Here is a 22,795-nt window from a genome sequence, read left to right as displayed (position 1 = left end):
CTGCGTTTTTGTATTATTATAAAATGTGATTATATCTGGCTTTTTTTCATCTCCAGTGTCTGCATCTATAGCATCATCAAAGTCGATACTTGATACAAGCAAAACATTTTTGCCTTTTTTCTGTACGTATGAAACTAATGTGCAGTTTTTAAAAAAAAACAAATAAGCTTGAATGTACTTCTTTTCCTTTAGATTTCACAAAACAGGGAGGTATTTCTTTTTTATTAGTATTGTTCCAACGTAAGAAAGTTTTTTATCTTTTAGGGCTTTTACAACATCAACAGAGGTAAACCAATTATCTGCAGTGATATTGCGACCATTGTTGACAATTGGTTCCAATAATCGCAAAACAACATCTAATGGGGAATTACTGACGCTAAATGGACCTTCGGGCTGTTTCCCAGCATATATTTCTAAATTCAATGTATGAAGCATTTTAGCATCAACTGCTGCAAAAATTTTAATGCCATATTTATTTGGTTTTGATTGAATGTATTGACAAAAAGGGCATCTTTCTCTAAAACCTTCTAATTTCTCATCTATCATAACATTTTGTTCCACGCAATAATTACGCATACATTTTCCCACAAATTTCTCAAAAATTTTTCTAATAGGTGCTAATTTATCTGTTTTCCTTCTCTCGTTCCTCGTCTCTTTATCATCAAATCTACAGCTTCTTAGAAGAAATTTAAATAGCTTCAGACTCATTACCGTTCTAAACATCTCAATACCCATTCCATCAGTAGACCACAGTAGTTCTTCCAAAATTTGTTGATTACTTCGCAAAATGCCTGCTGATAAATGTAAACCTATAAATGCTTTTATTTCAATGATATCTGTTAGTCTTGCATCTCTTTCTCTACTAAATAGATCAGAAATTGTAGAAATGTATTTGTTAGTGTATTTGACAATTATTTCCAATATTTCATCAGAAAAAAAAAAAAAAAAAACAGTTCCAAGAGTCGTATATAGTTTTTATAACTTTCGCATTTCCGATTACTCCAGGTAATTTTATGGTAATATTCTGCGATCTAACTGTGACATTTTTTCTTCCGGGCGATTTTGCCCATTTAGTGCTTTTGTCTTTTCCTACATAAAAATCACCATTGTTAGCATCATCATCAAGTTCTGATTCATTATAATCACTTTCAATGCTTTCAGAATCCACTTCAAATATTTCTAAAATATCCACTTCTTCATCATATTCTTCAGCATTTAATTCCTCATTTCCATCACTAAACAGATTATTATGGACTAATTCAAGGTCTTTTTGATTATTCAAATCTAAAAAAGCATTTAGCACTCATCATGGGAATATAAATAAATAAAAAATCTATTAGAAATCTCGATACTTCCATAAAGCTTCAGGAGACAAACATTATCGGACACGTGTATCTGACAGATACAAATTTTCAAATAAGCTTAAAAACAGGAAATACTCATACACTGAACTGGTCGTTACTGCATTCCAAAGGAGGAATTGGCCAGATGGACAAATACTGATTAGGTCAAGGTTGTGAGAAGAAGTTTAAGGGAACAAAAACAGAGATTTTGACACACCTGTATCTGTCAGATCAATGCACCTGATGGAGTGTTAATGAAAATGGTGCACACATTTTTATCTTGCTGTATATAATTAATTTAATTAGTTCTTTAATAATAAAAACTTTATAAACCGTTTGCATTCCATTATAATTTTAATTGTAAATTATCAGAATTAATATTTCTTAAATTTGACCACAAAGATAGAGAAATAAGTTATTATTTAGCTATAAAAATGCTAAATTTTATGGAAATAGTTAAATGAAAAGGAATTATGTAAATATATAACAGAGATATCTCATAAGTTGTTCTGAAAAGTAATTTGTTAAATAAGATAAAATTTATAATTTGAATTTTTAATATCAAAGATGGGCATGTTATGGCAGCAAGCCCAAATATGATACCAAAAAATCATTTTATTTTCAAAAGAAGAATATATGAATATATTATTATGATGTTGTACAGAGTGGGACTTGACTAAAATGAATAATGATTGCACGTTATTTTTATAGGTATTATTTTATGTAAATCATCATTGCTTTAGCATAATGAGCAATTAAAAAGAGATATTTGCTGGTGCTGTGGTGTTCCCCCCCCCCAAAAAAAAAAGAAAATTAGTTGTACATATAAAATAATGTTTTCTTCTTTTGTTTTTGTAACCAAAAAAAAAAAAAAAAAAAGGAAAATTCTGTTGAAATTAGAATTTTTTCTGTTCTGTCTTCAAAATGATTAACAAACACTTTAATGCATTAAGTTTATATAGAACTTCATATTTATTCATTGCTTTTATTTTGTCTTAAAGAAGTTTTATTTTTCTTCATAATGAATCTGCATATCTTAAACATGATAGTTATATTAACTGCTGTTTACTGAAAATATATTAATACATTTTATCATAATTGCCACTACTCCAGCCTAACTCATTAAAACCTTTCTGTTTTGCTTTAGTTCATAAAAAAGTTCAAACTACATACATCATAAATCACTCTTCAAGTTTTTGTTGCTCTCTACTATTTCAACAGATTTTTTAACTGTATATTCTTTTTTAGCAATGAAGATTTTCTGTGTGATAACTTGGAGAGCAACAACACTAACCACAAAAAGCGTAAGCTCACGGAAAATCACAAAAATGTGGTTAATAACAACATGCTCAATGGGATGATGAATGTTAAACAAGAAGCAGGTAATTTAATTTCAAAATTTAGTAATGTATTTTTAGTCCTAAAGATTTCTGTGTTTAGTGAAGACAATATTCATATCATAGGTTTAAGAGTACTAGCAAAAAGTTTCAAAATGAGATGTTCTGCATTGTTAGGAGTCTGAAGCTAAATAAATTTAGTGGTTGTATTTTAAATACAGAAATTTTAAATTATTTTCTATTTTTGAATTGTAGTTATCACCTTTATATGCTGTTTATCGAATTGTTTCTGTCCTTTTTAAAGAAGACTGAATACTGAGAAGTTAGCTGTTTAATAGAAAATTATGTAAAATTTAAATATGTATTTAATATGAAAAAATAAGAGCTGTTAGCGTTTTTGTGTCTTTTGCTACTGTCTTCCTGTGGCAGTCATGACTAATACATAAAACATAAATGCGTCATCTAGTGTATCTAGACCATCCAGGTATGCTTTATCATGCAATGAGAATAAATTTTGTCATTAACCCTGGGGCTGCTCAATTTTTTTATCAAAATTGCTTCAAAAATTGCCTATTTTTTAATTACATATTTCAAATCTACATTACTTTGAGAGTTAAAATGTACTACACATTTTTGTACATTTTTAATATAGATTTTATGTGTAAGAACAGGCTTTCATGAAAAATAAATTTTGAGAGTAATAATATTAAGACAAAAATCTCTGAGAATAAATCTTGATTAATTTATGATTTACTTTATACATATGCTTTTACTACAAATGTTTTTACTTAATACAGATACTTTTACTTTCAAATGAATTTGAATATTCAATATTTACACGAATTATAACAGCACAATTTTAGTAAAACGATCATGCTAATTTTGTTATTTTATGAATTTTACTTTAATAAACAATAATATTAGTATAATTTTAATTGGAAATTCATTTGATAACTTATTAATTTTAGGGCCTAACTAAATAAAAATGAATTTCATTTTTTTCATTTAAGTTGAAATAAAAATGGATTGTATATGCAGGCAAGTAAAAAAATTTCATTGGTTTTAGGAGGGAGAAAGTATGTTTCGTATTTTGTTTTGTGAAAATAAAATATTTAAATTTTTGTAAACTTAGAAGTATTTGTTAAAACAAAAATTAAAATATAAAAATAAATATCAAAAATAAAAAAAATAAAAATGTCCTAACTTGCATAACAGTAAATATATATTTGGTTCTCAGAAGAAAAAAAATTCAGTTAATGTCTTGTAAAGGATGCAAAGGGAGATGCATCATATTCTGGAATCGTGACCTAAAGCGAGATGCATTACATCTTGGAATTATGACCTAACTCCCAAATTCTTACTTAAATTTCTTCTTCACAATAAACAAGCATAAATATATGGCAGAAAGAATGGAAGCAAGCTTTTCAAGAAAACTAGGTGTTTGGTTTTATCTCTGAAGTCTAAAACATGGAGTGTACCCAAACCTTTTTTTCTTAATCTTCTACATTATGGAGCATGATTTCTTTCCGTAGTTCTTCCAAATCAAGCATTTTGTGTTTTTATTTTTTTCCATGTAAATGAAATGTCTTGTATGTGACTATTAGGAAATTATATCTTCAAAACAGTTTTGAATTAGTTATCTCAAATTATTAAAACATCCAGATAGATTCTAGTGTCCAAATCATTTTCTCTGTTGTGTATGTCTAAAAAGCTAAAATAATGAATGCCAATTCATATGTGTTTTCATTGTTTTGATTTTTATTTTTTAAATCGTAGGTGGAATCTCACCTGAACCGCATACAAATACCCCTGTTCTTTCAACTACTGATGATGAATATAGTTTTGATTTTAGTGGACCTGATGGATCTGGGATGTTTCTAGAATCTGCATATCAGTGTATTAGATTTCAGCCATTTCAACAAAATACATGGGCTATACTTTGTGATCACACATTAAAAGAATTGTAAGCAATCAAAAATATCTTTTCTTTTGAACAATAAATTAAATGATAAAATTCTGTTGATCAGTAATTTTTTAACCATAACTCTATTGCAGACCACCTCCAAACTACAGGGTTGATGCTGATAAAGGATTCAATTTCAGTAATGCTGATGATGCTTTTGTTTGTCAGAAAAAGAATCATTTCCAAGTTACTGTTCATATTCAACCTATTGGTGAACCTCACTATGTGAAGACACCTGATGGAGTGAAAAAAATTGATCATTTCTACCTGCATTTTAATGGCGTCAAGGTATTTTTTTCCCTTAGAATGTATGGTACATGTTAGCAATAACTGCTGAATTCTTTTAAATACATAAGCAAACTTTCACCCAAGATAATTAACAATTGAAGATGAAAATGAAAGTTCAGAATTTATTAACCAAAACCTTTTTGTAAATTAAAATAGATCAGAAAAATTCTAAAAAACTTCTAAAAGACCAATATTATTAATTTTATTTCATAATTTGAATTTTTCCAATGTTATTAATTTGATTTAAATGTTGTTCAGACTACTGTTTTAATGCATATAAGTATGTAGACCTATTGTTGATTTGACTGCAGGCTAAAATTGAGTTTTAAGTCATTTGTCTTAAAATAGCATGCAGTTATAATGTATTCATAATGTGTATTGATATTTTGTAATAGGGAAGTTAAATTTATTTATTATTTTCAGGTAATTTTCTGTTGAAATTATATATATGTATTTTAAGTAACTAATTACCCAAGCATTCAAATTCATAACAAATGTGTTCAAAAATAAATAATATTTCAATTAAAAATTTAGTCTCTTATGTATTTATGAATGAAATCAATTGACAATTTTGAAACTTGCCTTGATTTCAAAACAAAATATTGCAGAAAGTCTTCCAGTCTTAAAGGTGACACTTATGGCAGCATAATAATAAACTACTGCATATTTTATTTTAAGCACATTTTAAAATACAGTTTGTTACAAATTTTGAGTCCCAGAGTCTTAAGTTGGAACTACAATATTGTGTCTCATGAATGTTAGTTTAAATTGACTCTTGTAGCTTTCAAAATGTTAAATAGCTTTCATTCAGTTTTTTAATCATATTTAAATGTAACCTTTTATTATTGAAAGAAATAAAATGATATTATCTAAATGTTTAGCAGCTTTATAATGCATACATAAAATGAATTGTTTCCTAATTTCATTGCTAATGCAGCCTCTACTCTCCCCATCTAATAAACAACTTTTCTATTTAAAAAATCTATATGAAATGTAAATAGTGAGTAACATGTTATGAAACATGTTATTAAAATAGAATAATGTAACATGTTATTGTAACATGTTATGAACATGTTATGAAACATGTTATGAAAATAGAATAAAAAAGTATATTTTCTTATCCCTTTTTTTTAATGTATATGATCTTCCACTTGTAAATAACTTTTTATTAACACTAGATTGCACAAGGAAGTCATTTTGACTGCTTTTTAATTTCAATTAAAAAAAACAATTATGTATATAATGACACCATTTCTTAGAATTTTGTGACTTTTTGTACATATAAATGCGTTTATAAATAATTGTAATTATCCCCTCTTCTTTCATTTCCAGTATATATATGTGTTATACCTATATTGCCCAAAAGCAGTCATTTTGGAAAATTTTAAATAATCAAATGACTCTTATTATTGAATTGAGTAAATTTCTTATATAACCAGTTCAGCTCTGTATTGAAATAAGTTTTAATTTTTTTTTTCGATTACCGTCATATGATAACATACAAGTATGTGATAATTTGTCGATTTGGGTCTATAGTACTTTATTTGAATATCAGTGAACACGTCGTTCTGAAACTTGTCGAGCCATATACAAGCTGTGGAAGAAATATAAGACCGATAACGTTTTTACTAGCATGCCACTCGCGACAAAACTATTGGAAAAAAAAAAAAAAAAAACTCTAGTTGGAACTTTTAGAGGAAACAAAAGAGAACTACCCAAATCAGCCAAACAAACGAAGGATAACATGCCTCGTTTTTCCACTCTGTTATATAAATCAGAGAATTGTGTTCTTACAATATATAAAAGCAAACCACATAAAAGAATAGCTGTTCTAAGCATAAATTTGTGAAAATTGATAAAAGTAAGAAAAAAATGTTACCAGAATCTATTCAACTTTATAACAGCACAAAATTTGGAGTTGATATGACTGATCAAATAGCCAGAAAACATACAGTAAAAGCTAGTTCTCGTAAATGGCTCCTCCAAAAATTTTTCAATATTTTAGATTTGGTTGTTGTAAATGCTTGTATCCTTTACAAAGAAACGACAGGAATGCAAATACAACAAAAAGAGTTCTTGTTTCAATTAGAACAGCTTTCCACTGAATACAGAGCTGCAAGACAGAAAAAGTCATCGGAACATGAAGACCCACAAAGATCAACTGCAACATCATCAAATGCCACCCATTGTAACAAAGGCAAAATTTGTCAAGTATGTCTTTTCCAGAACAACAAAATAAATAATATATGCGAAAAATATCAGAAGTATGTTTGCGGAAGATGTACACATAAAAAGATTTCCACTTTCATTTGCAAAAAAAGTACAAATAATAATGCATATATTATTTTTTTTCAAGTGAAGTAATTTTTTTATTGTTAATATTTACTAATAGCTTGCTATATAACTGTAAATAATATAAAAAATATTAAAAATTAATTTTAAACAAATTTCTTTACACATTAGTTATTCTTTTACAATGCAGTGATTTTGACTGCTTTGGGGCAATATAGGTATATACTAAGTTTCAGTCTTTTTAGTATTAATAACCTTGTCTTCATTTATCTGTTTATAATTAGTAATGTTTCAGTATAGAATTTCTAAATCAACTAATACTGCTGTAAAAAAATAAGAGTATTCAAAAATTTCTACTCCTTGAGATAAACTCTCTTAAATTAAGGTAAATAAGAAGTTTCTTTTGTTCTGAGTTTGGGTATTAATTTTCCACAGGTTGAGTCTCCAAGTCAAACAATCAAAGTTGAACAATCACAGTCTGATAGAAGTAAAAAACCTTTTCATCCTGTTCCGTAAGTTTAATATTCCTATTTTTGTGTAAAAGCTTATAATTTTTTAATATATAATTTTGTATCAGCTCTTAAAGAAATTAACATTTTTTAAATGATGAAAATTTTTTATATTTTTATGAATTATCTGTGTGTTTGGTTTACAATAGCTAGCAAAACAAATATCAGATTAACGATTAAGAACCTGGCTGTCGTTTTACATAACTGCTAAATGTAATTGCAGTAAGTCAACTTTCATCAATAATCACTATGGCAGGCAGAATCTGAGAATGAATATTGCCTCTGTCTGAAGTTGCCAGTGCTTTCTTTCTGTACTTTGATTTTCACTTCTTGTTTAAACCAGAATTTGCATTTTCTGGTAGAGTTAACAGAAATATAAAAATGCAAGAACGATTTCCTTAGAAGCAATGTGCCAATTAAAATAGAAGCTACAAGTCAGTGATATAGCAGAAAAACAACATATTAACCATAGTCCAGAATTTACATTAAAGTATAAAATATGAGAACAAAGCTTTTCTTTTATGCTTTTATAACTATAAGTAATTGTTTTTGACTTTATATCAATAAATGTTTTGTTAACGTGGTGTTATAATAATTTAATAATTCTTTATTAGATTTGTAATGATGTTAAAAATGCATTTATAACGTTTTCAATCTCAAAGAAATTTCAGAATTCTGTGGAGGCAAGTATCAGGAAAATTATTTTGCATCTGCTTTGTTAGAGGAAAAATTACATTTTGCATTTTTGGCTGGTATCTATTTTAGTACAATAAATGAGTATATTAATATTTTAGCTTTTTCTTCGTGCATAGTTTCCTGTTTAAATTTCATTTTCCATTTATTGTGTTGATGAAATTTCCTTATGAATATTTTTGCAGAATTTTCTAAAACTTGAAGAATATTTTTTTATTTAGTATCTGTTTGGAAATTATATTTTTTCACTTAAATTCTGTATAATGTGATAACAGTTTCATGCTTTGTGGTTTATTTTTGTAGTTTGGAACTGACTCCTGACCAAGTAACCAAGACTACAGTTGGACGTTTACATTTCAGTGAAACAACTTCCAATAATATGAGAAAAAAAGGCAAACCAAATCCTGATCAGAGGTATTTCTATCTTGTAGTCAGCTTATGTGTTGCTTCAGGAGATTCAAATTATACTGTAATTGCTCATGCATCAGAAAGGATCATAGTCAGGGTAAGATTCTTTTGCTCATTTATATAGAATAAATAGATTATCTGTACATTGGGTTATGTGTTATTTTCAATCTAGTTTATGTCTGTGTAGTGCTTTCAAATGCTTAAAGAGAGTTTTTTTCAGCATTTAGTTTGCATTAAACAAATAAATAATATGCATGTGAAAATGCTCAAAATAATAACTATAATAAATAGTTATTATTTTGAAGACAGATATTGAAAGTAAAATATAAAACCATAGCTGTTTTTAATTTGTAAAAATTTGTTTTTTAGAAATAAGATGTATTATTCAAAAAGAAAATAAATGTAAAATCATGTTTAAAAAATAAATGTGTAAAGTGATGATTTGGGAATAATGAAATTTGCAATGATTTATTGCATTGTAATAACTTTATTGCATAAATGGATGACACTTAACTCTTTCACATCGAAGTCGCCCCAAACGCCAGACCATTCAGACGTCGGCAGGTCACCCGAGCACCTGAATAATTTCTTACCTAGTGCTTTCCTCCATCACATTATTGCATTGCTCATTGCTTTCAGGAGTTATCACTCTTTTGAAGCAACTAAAAGTAGTTTTGTTATTTTAATGGACCTTCTTTTTCCTTTGTTTATTGTCAATGTTTAGCTATTGATGCCCAAAGTTGCAATCCCAAGGGAGAACTTCATGCAGGGTGAAAGCGTCCAAGAAAGAAGTTGTCGCTTTACTTAAGTACGGTATTGTTAGCGCTGTAGTATTAAATTTGTCATGGGGAAAGGATTAGCCTTCCGAGAAAAATTCGTATACACGGGTGTTTTTGATGTTTGAGGAAAAGAGACTTGATCCTCTCTCTATGCAAAAGAATTAAAGTTAGACAGAGCCATAGATTTACCACATATATCTTATTTCTTGATAAAGCAGTTCTATAGATGCAATATCTAATTCACATCATTTTGATTGCAATATGCATCTCACAAATTTTGACAGCTTAGTCAATCTTCAGACAATTGACAATACAGAGTAAAGAGCACTGTGTGTTAGAAAGAGCAAAGGCAATGTGGAAAAAGGGGCTATGTGTTTAGAAAAAGCATAAGAGTCAAGGTTTCATCTCAAGAAAGTGATGAGCTATAATATACCTGTATTGCTGTGTGTTATGTAATATGGCATGAAACGAATTAATTTTGAAATTGCACATTGCAGAAAAAGTTATTATAAGCAATTATTATTTTTACAATAGGGAAGACTACCCTAATTAAAAAGAAGAATATGAGAGCTATTGGCTAGTTTGAGCTATAATTTTGATTTATATATTTTTTATCTTACATATATATGTAATAACCTGGCTGAGTGGCATAGTAGATGGGTGTATAAAGAATGAAAAACTTGTAGATGTGGCTGAATTCAGTTAATTTTTGATTTATTTATGGTTGACATGAATTTTTGATTAATCAAACACAAGTAATAGGGATGCAACAGTGCCCTGTTCTTAAAAGAATTTTCACGTCGATGCTGATAGACTTGTGAAGTATATTTTTTCTAAGTTTGCAAGAACGAAGTAATGTGGAAAAGTGATGCATTCAGAAGAAGCATGGGGAAAAATTAAAAATTTTCCGGTTCTTAATAGAAATCTTACTCAGTTATTGGATAAAAGGTGTCTGCATTGCAGTCATACATAAGATCTTATAGTATGGATTAATTTTGAAATGACACAGCTTAGATTGATGTATTATAAATAATTATTATTTTGAGAAAAGAAATTGAAAGTGCCCAAATTAAAATGAGTATTATTAGGAGATATTATTGCCAATTAAAATTATAAATTTGCTTTCATATTTTTTACTTCACAGATACTCCCCTTCCAAAGAGAAAGGCTAAGTAACAGAGTAAGCCATTTTAAGAGAACAAAATAAAATAATTATAATATGCAGAACATAAATTGTAAAATTTTGAACTAAATTTTTAAATAATACAGAATATAAAATTTAAGCACTATAGCTTTGAGAACAAGTGCAGATTTTAGAGTCCTACTGAGATTTGAGTCCGAACTGGAAAAAAGTCTTGTTTCACATAAGTAATGTTTAGAATCCCATCAATTATCAATACAATTTTAAAAAATCCTTGATTCTGGAAAGTCCACATGATGATTATGATTTTTCAAAATTTTGTGCAGAAATCACAAATGCAAAATATTTTATACCCATCATATATTTTTATTTATTATAGCAAATCTCAAAATTTTATAACACTAACTTTTATCATTTATAATTTGTATTTTAATGTTATAAATATTACAATATTCTTATTGAAATTATGGTTTCTTTGTTGTTATTTCATTTGTTATTCTTTATTTTACACAAAACTGGAAGACCCTACAACTTTCTTCAATTATTAACACATCCATCTGTTGGGCATATTCAGTTCAACTGACTGATACACCAGTGTTAATGGATGGCCTGATAATTATGTATAAAAGCCTCCATTCCTTAGATAAAGTAACTGGCTTTCGTAAACTGCTCTTAAACATTCTTTCATATATATATATATATATTAAAATGAAATGAAAATAAATCCAACTAAAATGAAGCCACATTCCATTATATAATAATAATAATAATAATAATAATAACACTGTATGAAAAAATTTAATTTTTTCATACAGTATTATTATTACAAAAATATTATTATTTAATCTGTGATAAGGTCACATAAAGGAAGAAGAAACTGAAGATTAATATGGACAAGGATGTCTCGAGAACAGAAAATGAATATTTTTATTTAACTTCCGAATACGTTTTCAATAGTTGTAAAGTTGAATTAATTGGTTTAAAAATAAAATTAATGTTGGCATTGTTTCAAATGCAGGCTTGAGAGCCACATATTGCTCTCACACGTAAAATGTAGAGAATTTGAATTTGTTTAAAATAGGCAGGTTTTTCTCTTGTTGATGGTATGTAGCCATTTTTGGGGGGCGTTCAATAAAATTTTTATGCGTGTTGCATCATTAGAGTTTTCATTGGAATTCAACACCATGCTGTTGAACCATTAACACTACACCACAAATTATTATCATTACAAAAATTATTTTTATTATATTTGAATTATTTTTGTTAAAAATGTAATTTTTTTTTTCATAAGATGAGAGCCTTCACATTTATCTCATATGAGGATAGTGAAAGGAACAATTATGCAGCATTAAAAATAATTACCTCTGTTTTTGAACGAATGCTCCCTTAACATACTTCTTTATATACAGTTATTTATTAATAATAACATTCAATTATCATGATTCCAAATTACTTTTCTGTATTAATTTCACTTTTTAATTGCATTACCCATATAAATTTAATTACAATAATCCAATTTTTTAAAATTATTACTATTTCTGTATTCATTATAACCATGTTCAATATCAAAACATTTTATATTTGCTACATCAGTGGTCTTAGACTCAAACAGCATGTGGGATGAAAGCTTGATCTGAAAGCAAGTGACAAACCAGAAAAATTTTTAATTAAATTATTTTAAAAATTTTATAAAAGAAAAAAAAATAAATAAAACATAAATATAAATAAATAAATAAAATAAAAAACTTATATTTTAATTACTGTAGTTTTATCAAAACGTGTATAAACAATAATAAGAACACAAGGGAAAACTAAATTTACTGAAAAGTAGAAAATTCTTCTACATTACTGCAGTCACGTAGCCTGCTGTACAAGCATACAGTGACCAAGCCCTAACTTATTCATTCTATCTTTTATCCTTTGGTAGTAGTTGCAACTGTAAGCTCAATCTATATCTTTGTCTCTTAAAAGTTTAAGAACCTTATTTGTAACATACACATAACTAAAATGCACTTGTAGGCCACATAAATGCTTCGAGCGCCACGAATGCCACTGTGCCATGTTATACTCAAAGCACAACTCCTATCATTTTCTATACCAACATTCAAAACTGAACTGAAAACATTTAACTGAAACACATTAGTGTAAAATTTAAAACACATTGCATCAGCATCAGTTTATTTCAGTGAAGTGACAGTAATACACTTTGAATGAAAAAAATTAATTACACATAAACATCTGTAATACCGTAAATTAAAATGAAGAAATGAGAAATGGATGAAAAGTATTTCTTGCAGTTGAACATGTGCTGAGCAGTGGTGTAACTAGAACTCTAGGGCCACTATGGGGGGGGATTATTGGCCCAGTAATAAATTTACGTACTAACCCCCCCCAAAATATCGAGGTTTCGAGGTTTCCTGGAGCCAACATTTTGATAATGCTTTTTTAAGATTAGGAGTAATATTTAAAAATCTGATATGGACCACATATATCGCCTATTAAATTATACGCACTTTTGCTGTATTTCATTTAAAGTTATTTCCTCAAATAATTTTAACTTAATTATCCGATCCCTCAAGGCAAGTTGAGAATGACATCAAAAACTGCAAATTTTGAATTAAATATCCCAGTCAGTTTTTGCTGTACGGGAGTCAAACTTCTTCTAATTTATTTTTCATAATGAGTACAAAACTTTTCCAAGTATAAGTATAGAAACCGGGAAACCGAATGAAAAGTTCAATTTCATTATTTGTTGAAAATTATTATTATTATTTTTTTTTATTTGACATAGCCAAAACATTTTTCATCATTTAAAACACTTCTGTAATGGGAAGATATGATTACGACCAACAATTGTGACCGGGTAAGGGGGTTGATATATATGTAGATGTACACTGCCAATTGCAATAGAAAAGAGAAGTTCACAGATGGATATTATAGCAGCCCTATGTGCAAAATTTTAACACTCTACGGCTAATCGTTTTTGAATTATGCAATGCATATATATGTATGTGCATACATACGAACATACAAGTGTTGAGAAAAAAATCCCTTTTGAATCCATTTTGGAAAAAAGAGTCCTTTATTTTGTATGTACGTACAGACGTAATACCTCCTCCACCACAGAATGAATTCGGTTTGGTTTATGCTATTACTTCAAATCCTCGAGAGCCACTTTCCTAGGGGAAGGGATGTTCTCTTAGAGGTCTTTCTGAGGGAAACTGGCTTGTATACACGTTACACATGGGGAAAACTATGAAGGCCCATGCAGCTAGACCGTTCGGAGGATTCATACCTCGGACCGAACTACCAGTGCTCAATGACTATATTGCTAGGCCGCTGGTGGGCCCCAGATGGATTCGGGAATGGTCAAAATGGATATTTCCATTAAAATAATGAAAACCAAAGTTTTTCGTGATTACGATTACTTTGTGCACGATATTCGTACAAAGAAATAAAAAAGAGAATTTTAAATTTCATCTGAAAGCTTTGTTTTCAAACAAATACTACTTAAACAATCAATTAACTTATTTTATGTTGCCGAATTCACATATTTAACAGTGCTTGAAAGCATTTTTATAATGTTGTAAGGTATTTCACCCGCCTTCTTGGCATGCCTTCGTGATGTAGTGGTCAGCAGATTTGATGCATATTGAGATGTCCATGTTTCGAGTCTCGGCAAGGGCATTGTTCATTTTTCTTCTCTCCTGCTTTCAAACAAAAACCTAATGTCTCTACAGTGGGGCCCGAAATAAAATGGCAGCGGATGATGATTCTCCACCACCAGGATTTGGTGATTGGGTCCTTTAATCTCCAGTTGCCCTTTAAAAGGGGAATTATGTAAGGTATTTCTCCCACCTTTTTGGCATGCCTACATGGTGTAGTGGTCAGCACGCTTGGTGCGTATTTGAGAGGTCCATGGTTTGAGTCTTGGCAAAGGCATTTCTTATTTATCATCTCTCCTGCTTTCAAAAAATACCTAATGGCTCTACAGCATCATTCATCATGTCATATTCTTCAAATAATTTGACATCAGGTAAAAAATTATCTATGTATGTAACCATTGTTACTTTTTACTAAAGTGATATGGATTTAATCTCTCTAAAACTAACTGAGATTGATTTCATCTTTTACAGACTTTTCCCATATTTGATCAATACAGTCATTTGCTTCCCAATTTTTCTTTTCAATACAGCTTATGATTTGATATTATTACATATTTATGATTTGATATTATTTTTCAATACAGCTTATATACTTCTCTTGCGCTTTTTTTTTTTTTTTCCCCTTATCAGTAATATTTGCCAGTGCTGTATTCCGGTTGACCACATCTGTCCTTATTTGAAATTAACCAACATGATTTACAATAGTCTTTTTTGAGTTCAAGTGCAAAGCAAACTCTGTCTCTAAAATGGAGTTATTAATCACTGTATAATGAACAGACAAAAATGATCTGCTATCTTTATTTTGAAGGAAATTGGTATCTTTTGGTCTACAAATGCCAAAATTTAAAATAAATCCTTTGTAAGACTTTCTGGATAATGACCAAAATCGGATTAATATCTTTCACTTTTTACATCTCTAAGAGCGGTTGCAATATTGTCTGACCTTTTGTCACTGTTAATGACTGTAGCTGAAATATTTTCTGATAGTTCACCTTCTTTAGTGATTTCATGTTGAAATATTTTCTGATACATTTTAAATTCATATGTTCTGAAGGTTTTCCCTTCTGCCAAACCGCACAAGAGGACTTTTGGCTTGCCGCATATTTAGAGTGCCACCATGCTACACTGACAATACAAACATCTGTGCCTTCCCAACTCTGGGATTCGAAACTGGGCCCTTCGGCATGGCAGCCAGCGAGGCTAACCACTATACCGGTTGGGCAGGGAAAGCTCTCCTCTAGAAGGGAATCAAAATAAAAGCACATAACTTTTCTTCTTTGCATTCAGTTGAAGTTTTGGTGTACAGTCAAAAGTCTTTAATCCGGACTCGTCAGGACTTCGGCGATTCTGGATTATCGATTTTTCTGGATTTAATTTTTCTGGATCATCGGTTTAAATCTGGTAAGATGGCAATCAGAAATTATAAAATTAAAAATATGAAACTGTAATTTATGAAATAAAGAACAATTATGATCTAAAGGGTATCAAAATTTACAAAAAAAGCTTAATGTTTATTTGTTTACTTTATTAAACATTTCTTTCAACGCACGCATGCGTAAAGCATACATTACGCATAGTCGAAATTAGAAAATTGCAACCAGAAAACTATTTAATGTGTATTCTTGATATTCATAATGAATTTGATTTAAATCATATCAAAGACAGAGTACATCAAGATGAAATACTACATTTAGTAATGAACTATAAGCCGAATAAAATAAAAACATCTGCCCTGAAGATAAGGATAGTGCTGACAGATCATTTCCAGTTCATTGCGCGCTGCGATGTTCCCCTCCCCTGCAGAGCAGCGTGAAATTGATAAACAGATTTCGGAATGGTTAGAGAAACAAAGGAATTTCCAGCCATTTGGTCTTAAAATCTTGAAGGCAAGTTTGTTAATTTTAACTTAGTAGTTTGATCTTTAAAATTTGCAATTAACTACATGTTTTAAACTTTAAAAGTTGCATCATTTTTTTAACTTATCATTTTGACTTTGAAAAAACTTTTAATGTTCTAACATGTTTACTTCTGTTTTTGAAATTGTAATGAGAATGTAGGGGATATGTGTTTTAAAGTAAGCATCTTGTTCAAATTTAATTGTGTACTTAATAGAAACTTTAATTTTAAGATTATTTGCTATTTTGTTTAACAAGATTCTTAGCTTAAATGGACTAATGTATTTGTTTGGATCGAGTATTCATTTTGAATTGTTGTTTGAATCTAGCAAATAATTTGATGCTTACTTGGAAGTAAGATGAAACACTCTCTTAATTTAGTTATTGTTAATTGATGGTAGATTGGTTTATCCCTTTGATAAATCGATTAATTTGCTATCAATGACAAAAACTACTTTTTCAATGTATATAGAATTTACTTTTGGTTTTGATATTTTTGAAATTTAAGATTTTTCTTAACAATTAATTTTTAAACAAGAATTTGAAATTACTATTTAAAATACTAATTTAAATTCTGACTAAAAAACCATGACTAAACTTTTTTTTTTTTTTTTCATTCATGATTTTAAATTGAATTTGTGTTCCTTGGAGACGGTATATGGAAAGTTTTCTTATTATAAATTATATATATACAGTCAAAAGTCGTTAATTCGGACACCCATAATCCGGAATGAACTGAACAAGAAATCGTGTCTGTTTATAGAATTAAAGAGAAAGTATTATCACATAAAACGAAGCAACTTTAAACAACTTACATTGAAAGAAATGTTTAATAAAGTAAGCAAATTAATATTGAGCTTCTTTTTTGTAAATTTTGATACCCTTTAGATCATAATTGTTCTTTATTTCATAAATTAAGGTTTCATATTTTTAATTTTAGAATTTCTGCATGCCATCTTACGAGATTTAAACTGATGATCGATAATCCGGAATCGCCAAAGTCCCGACGAGTCCGGATTAACTACTTTTGACTGTATATAGTATTTATATAAGAATACATTGTCCTTTAAGTTTAAACATATAAATGTACTTCAGCAGGATATTCAAGGGCCCCCCTAAGCCTTCGGGCCCTTATGCAACATCATTCTTTGCATACCCTTATTTATGCCACTGGTGCTGAGTACATGACACTAAGGTTGATGACTTCTGTTAATTTTCAGTACAGTCAAAAGTCGTTAATCCTGACTTGTCGGGACTTCGGCGATTCCGGATTATCGATTTTTCCAGATTATATATCATCAGTTTAAATCTGGTAAGATGGCATGCAGAAATTATAAAATTAAAAATACGAAACCGTAATTTATGAAATAAAGAACATTTATGATCTAAAGGTATCAAAATTTACAAAAAAAAAAAAAAAAAAAGCTTAATATTTATTTGTTTACTTTATTAAACATTTCTTTCAATGTAAGTAGTTTAAGTTGCTTCGTTTTATGTGATAATACTTTCTCTTTAATTCTATAAACAGGCACAATTTCTTGTTCAGTTACAAAGTTCCGCTGTTCAAGTCCTATAATTGCTGTGTTGAGAATACTGACTAATTTGTCAATTGAAATTTTTTAGTTTTCAATAAATAACCTCTTCACTATCGGAAGCGAATTATAATGACGAGGAATTTGATTTAAATCATACCAAAGACGGAGTAGAGATGAAATACTACATTTAGTAAGGAATTATAAGCCAAATAAAATAAAAACATCTGCCCTGAAGATAAGGATAGTGCTGACAGATCAACTTCCAATTCATTGCGCGCCGCGGCTTTTCTCCCCCCCTCCACCACAGAGTAGCGTGAAATTGTTAAACAGATTTCGGAATGGTTAGAAAAATGAAGGATATGCCTTTATCCATTTTTTGCAGCAATTCCACTTTTTGTTTAATGGACTTCGAAACATACTTTTGCTTTGTACATCCTTTACATATTAATAAATATATATCAGAAATTCTATTTGACATAATCGAAAGTTCAAGCTTACTTTTATAAAGTTGCTCTAACAGTCTGCAAAAAATAATAAGCCAGATCCAATTCAAAGATTAAGGAACAACGCAATCTGCAACATTAACTGAATTAGATAATTTTAGCTTAGCTTATACTGTCCGTTATATATTAAATGCGCATGTGTAAACGTATTATGCACTTGCGCACATGCATATTCGCAGCCGTAAAGGTCTTACGCGCATGTGTCGACGCATGCACAGAAAGTTTGTAGCTTTGAGGTCCAGATTATAGATCATTCCGGATTATTGGTGTCCGAATTAACGACTTTTGACTGTATCAAAAAGGAAGCATGTAAAAATATCTTACATATGGTAGTTGACAATACTTTTTATAATACAGACTGATGACTGGAATGCTGTATCTTTTTGTAGTTTATTTGAAGTAATCTGAATGAATTTGAAGTACTGGTTAACCAACCACAAAGCACTAATTAAATCACACATGATCATGTAGCACATTCTCCCCCCTTTCTTAGACATGGCAGAACACGAGCAAGGGTTTGATTATAAAAACAGAAAATATAATTAATAGGCATGGGCACAGCCTTGCATCAAAATTTTAGGAAAAATGGTGCTTTTCCCAAAGGGGATTCACTGTCGATACATCGTAATAAACTAGGAGATTTGATGGCATAGTTAGATGCATAAAAAAGCAAAAACTTGTCAGATGTGGCCGAAATTCAAGTATTTCCTTTTTTTTTTTTTTTTTTTTATTTTCCTTTTAACAAATATTTTCATTAAGCCAACAAAAGTAATATGGGCATTACAATGCCCCCCTTTTTTTTTTCACGTCAATTCATGCAAATTTTCACATCATTACTGACAGACTTGTGAAAAATACTTTTTTGAAAAAAGCAAGAGTGAAACAAAGAGGAAAAGTGACATATTCAGAAGAAGTGAGGGAGAAGTGAATCAAAAAGTTTTGATTCTTAAAAAGAAATCTTATTCAATGACAAGGATGAAATTTGTCTGCATTGCAGCACTAGGCAGGGTCTTATGATGTGGATTAATTTTGAAATGATGCATTTTAGATTGATATATTACAAAGAATTACTATTTTTAGGGCAGAAAGGAGAAGTGACCTAATTAAAATGAAGAATAAAAGGGACTATTCCATTCTGAAATTAAAAGTTTGATTTCATATTTGTTATCTTTCGCACACACACACATATCTCTATTGATATCAATATAAATACTATATATAAATTACATAAATATAATGTATATAAGTCAGTATCTTACATTTTGTAAGAAGGTATAGGTAACCACTTTCATTATGAAACTGAAAAAAATAATGAATTTATAAGTTTAGAATAATAGGTTTCTTTTTCTTTATTCCCCCCCCCCGAGCAGGAGTTACCTTTTTTACATTAATATCTGAAAATATTAATAGAGATAAAAAAGTATCGATGTTTTTATATTTTTTCTTTGTTAAATTGCTATATAATTCCTTTTGTTAATTAATTGTAATATATATATATATACATATATGTTATGAATAATGTTCCTTTTTACAGGCATCAAATCCTGGACAGTTTGAAAATGACATGGAATTGTCATGGCAAAGGGGACAGCTAGCAGATTCAATCTATCATGCTGTAAGGAATTTAAAAAAAATACAGTTAATCATTTTTAAACTGCTACATGGAATAAATATATATAGTAATCGTTTTCACTTATGCATTGCCCTGTATAATATTATTTGATTCTGAACATTTTAAATTTTGCAAAACTTCTCAAGTTTCCACAGTAATTTTTATGTTTTTCCATGTATAACATGAATGCAAGTCCGTTTTCTTCCAAAAACATCCTTTATGAAAATATCGTGCTTTGCTTTCATTAAATCATTTAATCATCAATAAATTTTGCTACCTTTATTTAACTACTGATTGAAATGTTCCCATTTAATTCCCATGCAAAATTTTGATAATTTTATTATTTAATTATTGTAATTAATTTTTATGTAATATTTATAGATTTGCATGAACTTAATAATAATTGGTCAATAGTAATTAAATCAGATATTAATTATGTGACCTTTTTATGCATAAAAACTAAATTGTGTCACTGAGCTTTTATTATTATGAAAAAGTAACAAAGTGAATACTTTCATCAGATAATTTCTTGAAGGCACTTCTGCATTATATTCCTAAGCTTAAGAGAATTGTGAGCAAAATCTTATAAATTTTATGCTTGTCAAATTGCATCAAAGTTAATTACATTAAAAATGTAACTTTTGGGGGATTTCCTTTTGAACCAAATTTCATGATTCAAGATCATTTTGTTTAAACATCATGCAGTCATTTTGTTTAAACATGCAGAGAATTTTGATTGTGGTTTCAAGAAATACATATCAACCGTACAATCTGAAAGCATGACTAAAGATGGTTCCTGTAGACATTTCAGTATATAATAAAGAAGATTAAAGAAAAAATTTTCACTGTTAGTGATAACTAATTGAAATAAATCGTCTTTGGTTTTTCTGATAAATGTTGCTTTAATTGTCGTGTAATATGGTGAGTAATATATTTTTTCTATAGTTTCATATTGAAATCTAGTCCAAAATTTTTATTTCAGATAAATGCAGGTGAATCTGAATTATCTTTGGAATTTTAGTATACTGCTGTATTGTAACAGAAGAGATAGCATAACATAATTAATGGTTATGCAAATAGAAATAATATTCAAAGATTTTAATAGATATTACAAGTTCTTAATTTATTTTTTGTTTATGACATGATACACATTTGTCTAGTAATCCAGAAACTCCACACTCATTCCATTTTATTTGGTCTACATAATTGATAGCTGTGTAAGGTACAGTTTTCAACTCCATTAAGTCTCAGAGCAATAAATTAAAGCCTTATTACTTTCAAAGGATAACTTGTGCCTATTTAAAAAATAATTTTTAAAAATGCCTGAACTGTTTAATGGCCTTAAATTGCCCATATCTTATTTGGCCATCTTGATCATCAGACTTAGTATGCTATTATTTTTTTCTGTATTGAGAACCAGTTGTGTTATCTCTATGGGAAGGATTTAAAATGAATGATGGAACTGAAATATAGCTGTCACTCAGGTAGATCAAGCAAACCTAAAGCCAGTGTGAATTGACCAGGTTTATAACCATGTGTTTTGTCATGAAGAATAGTCACCTTGAAAATATATATAATCTATAAAATTCATTAAACACGCATTTTCTTTTGCATTGCTATTAACCATGTTACCCTAACCATTTCCATTATAACATAGAATCACTCAAAAAAGTATTTTAAAATCTGCGAGCTCCTTTTGGGGAGGTATGTATGTTCAAATGTGTATGCACAGTTTATATATTTTTTGCAATAATAACATTTTTTCAGATGCATTCTGATTTGTAAAGGTCTTAAATGTAGTATGAAGATGTTTATAAAAATTTATTATCATGTATTCCTTTTTATTCTCAGGGTCGTGTGGGCATAAATACTGACAGACCAGATGAAGCACTTGTTGTTCATGGTAATATGAAAGTTACAGGCCATATAGTTCAACCTTCAGATGCTCGAGCCAAAACAAATATTGAAGAGGTACTTTTTTAACACTTTTTTATGTATATATATTTATTATACTATATAGGATGACAATTTTGTGGGATGCTTTGTTCAGTTTTCAAATTATGTTAAACAGTTAGTTCCATTTATATATATCTTTCTTCTAATTTTACGTCTAATTTTTTCATTGATATATAACAAAAATAAGTCTTCCAGATTCATCTATGGTTATCTTCTAGTTGTCTAAATAGTAAAATTTTAATTTATCCTTATGAACCCAGTTGCTTAATAACCTTACACGTTCATGAGTACTGTTTTATCCTTGTAAATAGTTCTATTCAGGGATAGGTTCTGTTAAATACTGACATTGGTTTGATCGTTTTGGGGGGGGGGATGGAGAGGAACTTCCTGTATGGAGTTTATAATTTTGTTTCACTTGTGTGAGGCAAATTAATTGAAAATATACTTTGACAGAGTCTGCCTTCCTGTTCAGCCTCAAGAAGGAGCTTCTGTTTATTTCTTTGTCGTTCGTATTTTGCAGATTATACATAGTTGCAAATCCTTTGATGAGATTTCTATAGCTGAAAGGCAGTAAAATGTAAAAGTACATTATCTCAGAGTTGCAGACATGATGTATAAAATAACTAAAATTTATAAAATAGCTAAAGTTCATAACAAGAAAACTTCTATTGTTATGAAGAAGTTTCTCACTTCCCAGTGCTGTCCATTGGCTGCTCCATGAAGCAGAGAAAGTGGTTCAGGGCTGTTTTAGAGCCTGGAAATTTAATACTGCAATTGGAGTTTCATAAAACTTTTGCCTCTCATTCTTGTTCATTGTGAACTTCAGATAAATTTATCATATTTCATACTATTGTGTAATATTGTAAAAGTATGTGC

At 29.3% G+C, this 22,795-nt stretch overlaps 1 protein-coding gene across 1 annotated transcript in view; it reads left to right on the top strand.

Annotated features, from left to right (window-relative positions):
* Window positions 1-22,795, top strand: part of LOC118184428 (uncharacterized) — a 289,633-nt gene that overhangs the window by 226,110 nt on the left and 40,728 nt on the right. Inside the window, exons 7-13 of the mRNA XM_035354096.2 lie at window positions 2,592-2,725; window positions 4,457-4,643; window positions 4,736-4,931; window positions 7,659-7,735; window positions 8,729-8,930; window positions 19,886-19,966; window positions 21,815-21,934. Of these exons, the coding sequence (XP_035209987.1) occupies window positions 2,592-2,725; window positions 4,457-4,643; window positions 4,736-4,931; window positions 7,659-7,735; window positions 8,729-8,930; window positions 19,886-19,966; window positions 21,815-21,934 (997 nt within the window). The remainder of the gene's footprint in view (window positions 1-2,591; window positions 2,726-4,456; window positions 4,644-4,735; window positions 4,932-7,658; window positions 7,736-8,728; window positions 8,931-19,885; window positions 19,967-21,814; window positions 21,935-22,795) is intronic.

This window comes from Stegodyphus dumicola, chromosome 8 (assembly GCF_044657685.1).
Source record: "Stegodyphus dumicola isolate Sdum_Otavi_A_Nest chromosome 8, ASM4465768v1".
Taxonomy (NCBI): Eukaryota; Metazoa; Arthropoda; class Arachnida; order Araneae; family Eresidae; genus Stegodyphus; species Stegodyphus dumicola.
Note: the sequence above shows the minus strand (reverse complement) of the source record. Positions and strands in the feature narration are given on the sequence as shown.